The following is an 8,609-nucleotide window of genomic DNA, read 5'->3' as shown; positions in this document are numbered from 1 at the left end:
TGAAGTTGTTCAATGCGCTATGTGTGCTTGCCTTACTGGCACGTAGCAGGCTGCAACCTTACATAATGGCTTGCATGCTGGGCAGGAGGATTTGGGAAAGATGAAAGAACAGGTTGCTGCTTACTGGGACAAAGTAAGGGAGGGAGGGGGTCGGCTTCATATGCGTTGCCTCTAGATCTTAATATAACCTGTCGGTGGCAGGCGGTATCATGATTCAATTGATGGGGTTGTTTTGCACAGCTGACTCTAGAAGAGGCTTGCAAGATTATGTCAGTCGACTATATCTCGCTGCCGGTAGTGTTTGTCTGCTGCATTCTGGTGTGCACTTCTGCTTCTAACAACCATGAAATTGTTATGTTAATAAGTTCACGGACTTTGGCCCTTGCATTCCAGGACATTTCTGCAGCTTTTATAGTTGAAATCCTTCCCACTCAGTTGAAGATCCCAAAATTGTTTGGCTTACCGCAAGCTCATATTGTATCAGCAACCCTTCTTCTGGTAAGCATCGATATCTCTCTCTAGTTAGGGTGTTCCTGAGAGGCTGTCTTTAATAATGCTAGGAGTAGAATGAAGTGAGTAAAGACATAGATTAGGAGAAGGGTTGAATGAGTGGTTTGTAAACCAACCCATGTTCTATCTGGTGACAGCAACCCTTTTTCTGGTAAGCATCGATATTTCTCTCTACTTAGTGTGTTCTTAAAAAGGTATCTTTGATAATGCTAGGAAGTGTAGAGTTGAATGAGTAACGAGATAGATTAGTAGGGTTAGGTGACAGCAAGGATTAGACATAGATAAGGAGCATGATTACGTGCAGAATCTAGATTCGGAGAATAATAAGACGAAGCTCTATTTGGTGAAAACAAGGCTCAGACATTTTGCATGCTTTTCTTTCTTTGAAGCTTGCTTTTGGGGTTGGTTTTGACCAATGTTATAATTTCTTATGATTGCAGAAAGTCATGCAGAACATGTCGACATTGTTCCCTCTCCCTTCACAGGAGTTGTTCTTTGCACTCCGTATGCTGAGTGAAGAGAATCTTCTGTGTGGTGTAATCTCACCTTTAATGCAGCAGTTTATGTTTGACCATGATACTGAAAGGGTTGGGTTCAAAAGAAAAAATTTTCTAGCCTCTTTCGGGTTTCTTGTAGAGCTTGGCCTGGTAAAGTAAACTGGCTAGATCAGCTCACCTTTAGCTTGAAGTTCCACTAGATTCACTGTGTTTTGTATTTGGAGAGAACCTGCCCAAAAGCTTGGTTTTGAATGTTTAACTAGGTGAGGGCATGGAAAGATAACCTGGAAGCAGAGGCAATACGGCATTCAAAAGTCCTTCTGGATGAAGAAGAAGCCACCCACCAAAAGTAATTTCTCATTAGCTTCACATTCCACAATGTTTCACTGTTACCGGTGTAAGGTCTCACTCATTCATGTACCAAGTTGTAGCCATAACCGCCTGCACCTGTATGTTGCTATACAAAATGATGGTATAAAATAGGCATTTTCTTTCCCAATGTTTTGGTATGCTCTATGTCTGCCACTTTGAATTACTGGTCTACCAGCAGTCAGCAGACCTTGAGGCAATCATGGCCAAGCAGACCTCAAAACACAGGCAATGCCTGCTGCGGACTATGGTGAAGCATTGCATAGCATTGATGCTTTCAAGTTTTGTTTTTGTTATCTCTACAGACTAGGGAAACGCCAGAAAAAGAAGAAGAAGAAACCAAAGAAGCATAAGGAGTCCACCATGGACAGGGAAAAAATGGTGGGTGAATCCTTGGATCCTCAAGCAGTAAAGGTTGGTCCTGCTTTGGGAGACAGTGATGCACCCAATGAAGAAGAGGATGACTCCAGGACTGTTGCTGCACAATCTAGCCTGTTATCATCAACTGGTTCTGCACAAGATACCGATCATTTGGAAACACCTCCAATAGATTTGAATGAGCTTGTTGATTCTGTAGATGAAAGCAAAAGCTGGCGGTGGGCTGATGAGCAGCTTTATGACGATTTTAATGATCCAGGTGCCTGGATTCCTGCAGTTTCTAAGCGAAAAATTGCTGGATTTGAGTTGCAGACTGGCTTTCTTGATGAGATAGAGAAGAGTGGAGGTTGTTCCAATACACAGTCGGGGAAGTCTGGTGAAGGTAAGATTGGAGGAGGCCAGGGTGTGAGGGAGAGGGGACAAAGTGATGTGAATGTACCTTCAGTCTATCAACAACTGCCTTACAGCTACCATAGGAGGTACCCTCATTGTTTGTACAGAGGCCAAGGAGAGTTGAGAAATCCTGACAAGGGTAGAAATGTTGCTCAGCAATTACCAGATGCTTTTCCTAGAGTTTCTTTGCATTCAGAACTGTCCTCTAGCATTAGTAGAACACATGCTGTGTGGACAAGAAAAGTACCACAAAGTCCAGCCTCTATGTCCCAAATCGATAAAAAAACAGAGCCACCAGCAGTCAAATCGTCAAAAACAGCAGTTGACAGAGAGCTACTGCATTGTACTACTCTCCCTCTTGATTCTGTCAGTGTTGGCGTAGAAGAAGACAACATTGAAGGTTCGAGGGTATCTGTCAGCCTTTCTAACACTTCTCTGAACGTTGATGTGTTGAATACTATTGACTTTGCAAGTGGTGCGGAGCTAGTGGTTGGGTCCCTCCGTATCCCGCACCAGAATACAGAGCATTTGGAACCCAAGGAGCTAGTTGTTGGATCCTTCCAGATGCCTCTTTTGCATCCGCTTATTAGTCTTGTTAGCAGCTCACAGGAAGTGCAGGGACATCCATCAAGTGGTATCAGAAATGTACCACCTGTTGAGTTCATCTCAGGACCAGAAACCGGTAATGACGAGCAAGGGCCAGATGTCCTAGATAACATAAGAGAGGAAGGTCGTGGTCAAAGTTGTGGAGCTCAATCACATCCCCATGTGCCTGCTTCTGATTTGGGTGCTGCCACTTCTTCTCAAGGAGATGAGAAGGCTGAGCCTGCCCGTGAAGGCAGTTCCACTCCAAACATCCGAGGAGGAGATGATGAAGAGGCCGAGCCTGGTGGTGAAGGCATTTCCACTCCAAACATTCGAGGAGAAGATGATAAAGAGGGGGAGCCTGCTGGCGGATGTGGTTCCAGTTCAGCTTCATCAATTTCATACATTGCAAGTTTTCTCTCTCAACGTAGGTTTTTTTGTTCCCATGATTGTTTTCTGGGAAAAATTGCTGTCACATTATTTTCAAATTTTATGCAGGATATGCTTTTCTTGTTTTGGCAGGTTGGAGGGATTCCATTGCATCTCCTGATTGTATTGATTTGAAAACTTATCAGAGAAAGCAGGATGACCTTCAGAGGTGATCTCTAGAAATGTTTGATGGCATTCCTACACATCAGTGCTAGTGCTAAAATAAATAGCTCATCTGGTGACAGCATTCCATCACATATCTGGCAAAATGTCAGTCTCTCCATAGCCCATTCCTCAGATTTCTGCTAGGCAAAAGACTCAGGGTGATCATACATACGTTGGCCTACGACATCCAAGCTGTAGCTTATGCAGCCTTTTCCATTGCCTGCCCATAAAGTGAATTTGCTCCTCTGGTAAACAACTTCAGTGGCTCAAGAAACATAACCTTTAGCATTAAGAAGGGTGAATCCAACCTTGTTGGGGCCTGTGAGGCAACAGGAGGCCACCTACACCAGGACAATGCCATGATGGGTGTTGCCCTAATCCACCCACTCATACTTAAAGCACAACAAAGGTTACATACACGAATTGCTAATTTTTATATATTGCAAAAAACCGAAAAAATAATTGAACCTTTTTAAGTTTTTAAACATGATTTCTTATGCAAAATGCTTCTTGAAAGGCATGGGAAGAGAACCAAAATGCGCTTGAATGATCAATGTATATGCTCTAGCATTTGTGAATCAATTTCTTACTGCAACATCACGAGTAAAAAACACACGCACGTGCACACAGGCACACACACGCGTGTGCGTGTGCGCGCGCACGTCCACACACCTTTTTTTTTAGTGGAATCATAAGTATATTAGATTTACAAGATGACTATCCAAAGTAGATAGTCCCAAAGTACATCAACTGAAGATGTCAATATAAGACATCTATACATCATGATCTATTTGGTCAACCTGCATGCAATCGAAGAAAGATTGATGCAGGGAGTACCGAAAAAAAGAAAAAGCAGAAAGATTGATGCAGGGAGTACCGAAAAAGCAGAAAAAACCGCATCACCGAAAATTGCTTTGTTGCGAATTTTCCATAGTGTCCATAAAGCCCAGTAGCGCACCCATGAGAAGAAAAGAGAGAACTCTGGTCTGGGCAAATGAAGACCAAATAGCCAGAAAAACTTTCCAAATATCGTATTTGGAAATCTAGCCCGCAGAAGCTGGATGAGAGGAAGAAAAAACAGACGAGAAGGACAGCTCCAAAAAATATGAATGATTGTCTCCCTGGAAGCAGAGCATCTATGGCAAGTGGATGAGGATATATGTTTGCGTGTCTGAAACTGTCCTGAGGGAATAACAGCCAAAAGAACGCGCCATAAAAAGAGCTGTTGTTGAAGAGGAAGCTTCGACTGCCAAATAGATCGCAATCGTCTTTTCCACCACCAAGATGACCGATGTATATGCCAGAAGAGATTTGCTCGTTCAGAAACCCAAGGCAATGGCAACAAATGTTTATACAGACCAGCAACTGTAATATCAGATAGCCTCAAGGGATGGCATGAAGAATCAAAAGAGGAGATAGTCCAATCCTGCAGGTGATCTCGAATTTCCAACAGTGGAATCGGCAAAAAAGGCTGAAGCATCTGAATTATATCACGCCAAAGACGACGATAATGAGGTCCCAAGCCATAATGTGCAGCAGCCTGTGGAAAAGAAAGAGGGGAGCCATCAGGATGGATGACATCTCCCACAGAGGTAACACCCTTTGAGTGGAGAAAATATGAATGCCGGGGTTCTTGCACTGCCAGGGGAACTGAAAATGCTTTGGACCAATGGATGCTCTTAGCGCTGACAGAGTTGCCTTGTAAGGAGCCGCGACCATTCCATTTTAAATTTGAAAGGACAAGCTTCCAATCAGCAAGTAAGCCAGAAATGAGAGGACAATCCTTAATTTTGCCAGTAATGTAACCAAGAATAAAATCCCAATGAGTAGGTTGCTAATGGCCAAAAGCCGAAGTCGTCAGATGAAGTAACAAATGACGGATCATTGCTGTCCAAGGCTAAGTGGCCAAAAGTCGAAGTCGTCAGATGAAGTAACAAATGACGGATCATTGCTGTCCAAGGCTAAGTGCCTTCCAGAAATTGAAGCATCAGTTTACCTCTGTGGGCAAGAATATGCACCTGTAAATTAAGGATATTTAAGCCTCCATGCATTTTAGGGGTGCACAAACGATTTGCCGAAAGCAAACGTACACTCTTTTTCCCCTGCTTCGACCTCCAGAATATCTCAAAGATGGTGGACATAAATAATTTCAACTCCCCCTTAGAAAACCTGATGAGAGGAAGGTAGAACTGAATATAGGCAACCAAGATGGATTGGAGAATCCGTAAACGAACATGCAATGGCCATGTTGCAAGTTTCCAGTATTCCAACTTTTTCTTGAGCTTTGCCAAGACCCAATCTGTTTGTTGACGAGCGAGTGACTGACCATCCCAAAGGATATCCCAAATGCCGAATCAAATGAGTGGAGTGAACTATTTCTCTTGGCCATAGCAAATTATGCCACTGTTTTGAATGCAGAGACAACAATTTAGATTTTTGAAAATTGATTTCTAGGCCAGCCGCCCGCAAGGGCAAACAAAGAAAGAGCCTGCATCAAAGTAGAGAGATCCTGATGTGTGTTGCGAGGAAGAAAAAAAGAATCGTCAGCATATGCCTGAGCAACCAATTGACGTCTATTTTGAATGTCCAATCCATGAAGACTGCCAATATCAACCAAATGATCTATATAAAGAAGCATGGGATGCGTCGCTATAGCATACAAAAGAGCACTTAAAGGGCATCCCTGCCTAATTGAACGATGCAAAGTCCATGATTCTGAGAGATCTCCTGACAATATACAAGCCACTTGGCTATCAGCATAAAGCCAGTAAATGATATTATGCATTTTTCCTCCAAATCCCAGAGCATGCATGGTTTCTTGAATGAAACCCCATTTAATAGTATCAAAAGCCTTAGCAATATCCACTTGCAATAATAAGACATCCTATTGCGTGTATTTGGCATATTCAATGCCAATATAAGCATTTGCAATGTTATCTGTAATGTGCCTGCGAGGAATAAATCCATACTGTGCAAAATGGAGTCCATCATTCAAGCAACCCTTAATGCGATTGACAACCATTTTACTGATAATCTTGTATATCACCGGCATAAGGGTAATTGGTCTCCAATCTGCCAAAGACTGACATAAGTGTTTTTTAGGCAACAGCTTCACTAATCCTTTTTTCCAGGAAGCTGGCATTTGCCTTGTCTCCCAAGCAATGTTTACCATACGCAACAAAGGTAATTTGAGGGTGTCCCAATATGCAAGAAAAAATTCAACTGTAAGGCCATCCCATCCTGGAGCTTTCCATCGGCCACAAGACCTGATTACATCACACAGTTCTTGTTCAGAGAATTTTGTTTCTAGTTGTTGCGCCTGAGTAGCAGAAAGGATGGGGGATACATGCTGTAATAACCGATGACGTGTATCACACACTTCCATGGCGTGAGAATCGTCTTCACCAAATTGAGAGGAGAAATGGGTAACACAAGTCGCACGTGCACACACACACACACACACACACACATATACATACATACATCTACATATATATACGTACATGTACGTATATATATGTATATATAAACCACACATACATACATCTACATATATATACGTACATGTACGTATATATATGTATAAATAAATGTATGTCTGTATGTAGGGAACCAGCAAATGAGAGATCCATCATTAATGTAACTTCTCAAGAATAGGGGAAAAGAGAATGAGAAATTAAGGATGAAACAATGGTTTGACAGAAATCTTAAGAACAAGGACATCAAGAACAGGGATTTAGTTCTGATGTATGGAGTTCAAAGCAGAAAGCTCAAATTAAAATACATGAGAGTAGGACCTCTTTGAGTCACTGATTTGACAACAACAAGAGTTGATACTGTGGATGGTGTAGAAATTCTATGTCATTTTAATGGAAAAGCAAGCTAAAGAGGTATTATAGTCCACTGACGAGCAACATGCTTGCCCACATACATCGTAAGAAACTGGATAAATAGCAAGAGGAGGCAGAAACCCATCAGGCCTACCTTGTGAACCATTAGTTGCTTTTGATTGAGAGTTAAAATTTCAATGATAGCCAATCATACATTAAATCTTGCCCTATCAAGAGCCCATCTCAAGGTAAGCAACCCACATGCAATAGTCATACATTAAATCTTGCCCTATCAAGAGCCTTATGAAGGGAATAGGTTACTTTGGTTACCAAAGAGGTAGCTCAAATTTTCACCTCTAGCAAAGAAGTAACCCCCATAGAGCATCACTGCTAATCAAGGAGCCACAAGTGGGTGCTACAAGGTCAAATATTTTGCCATAGTAAACCTAGCACATTTGATTACCTATGTATAGAGATTTATGTTAAAAGCTGGATTCGTAAAGGTCTCCATTAATTACCAAAGTAGGTAACCCTATGAGAGTACCACAAGACCCTCTTAGCCATGAGGTAAAATAGGTTAAAAAAAAAATCTTGCTCCAAGTAGGAAGAGCCCGTTGTAGTCACACAATCACCTGCCACACTAACGTAGAGAACCCATGGTCCTACACTAACGTAGAGAACCCATTGTAGTCACACAATCACCTGCCACACTAACATAGAGAACCCATGGTCCTACATCTCATTGATTCAAATTTCAATAGAAGAGGAATGGGTCAACATCCATGGTTGGTTATAGAGCTATAATTGGTTTGAAAACCAAGAGATGGAGTAGCACACAAGTATAATGGTACATCATACAACAAGTCTAATGGTACAAGTACATCATTATACTCTTCACTATTCAAATGGTATGCATACAATGGTATACAATCAGTCTAATGGTGGAATTTAAAATAAATTCCAATGATTCACGTACTATTGTGTCATACTTTTACAATGGTACATGGCCACATTCTAATGGTATGCAGCCTCCTCAAATTAGTAGTTTGGTATGACATATAGGTTTAAATGCTACATGGTCGATTACACTGTTTAACCCAGTTTATGAGAACAAGTCATTAAATCAAGCTAGCTCAAGTGGCTAAACTGATGCATAATTTTCAAGGTGATATACATCCAAGGCACGATTTAGAAATTCTTGCACAAGTTGTTAATACATTTGGTAATTTAGATGATTTCACTAAGGCTAGACATTTAGTCTCACTTTGGATGGAAGAGCAGGTGAATGGTATTGTTCAAGTCAAGAGCTTACCTTAGCCTTGCCAAAGCATGTGACTTTGAGACTTTCCTTCGATTGTGGGTGCGCTGGCTTGTTCGTCTCATCATGTTCTCACTCTGTTGTCACACCAGAATGCTTCTTGCCAAAGGGGTGAAGGGAGAGCTCTCAATGCCT

General features: G+C 41.8%; 2 protein-coding genes across 3 annotated transcripts in view; both read left to right on the top strand.

Annotated features, from left to right (window-relative positions):
• The window catches only part of LOC147634019 (uncharacterized), a 1,288-nt gene extending 995 nt beyond the window's left edge, over positions 1 to 293 (top strand). Inside the window, exon 5 of the mRNA XM_086804535.1 lies at positions 86 to 293. Coding sequence (XP_086660661.1) covers positions 86 to 175 — 90 coding nt within the window. The 3' untranslated portion in view covers positions 176 to 293. The remainder of the gene's footprint in view (positions 1 to 85) is intronic.
• Positions 156 to 3,744, top strand: LOC147634018 (uncharacterized). 2 transcript variants are annotated; one of them, XM_086804534.1, is made up of 6 exons: positions 156 to 294; positions 394 to 498; positions 951 to 1,157; positions 1,271 to 1,356; positions 1,682 to 3,159; positions 3,255 to 3,744. In XM_086804534.1, the coding sequence occupies exons 1-6, from the start codon at positions 268 to 270 to the stop codon at positions 3,332 to 3,334; spliced, it is 1,983 nt and encodes a 660-aa protein (XP_086660660.1). In that variant the 5' UTR covers positions 156 to 267; the 3' UTR covers positions 3,335 to 3,744. The 2 variants fall into 2 exon arrangements, with proteins under 2 accessions (XP_086660660.1, XP_086660659.1); XM_086804533.1 differs by having other exon boundaries at positions 156 to 498.
• Positions 3,745 to 8,609: the final 4,865 nt, after the last annotated feature.

Source organism: Cibotium barometz, chromosome 11 (assembly GCF_041138505.1).
Source record: "Cibotium barometz isolate CiBa-2024 chromosome 11, ASM4113850v1, whole genome shotgun sequence".
Classification (NCBI taxonomy): Eukaryota; Viridiplantae; Streptophyta; class Polypodiopsida; order Cyatheales; family Cibotiaceae; genus Cibotium; species Cibotium barometz.
The sequence above is the reverse complement of the archived record's forward strand: the minus strand, read 5'-3'. Positions and strand labels throughout refer to the sequence as shown.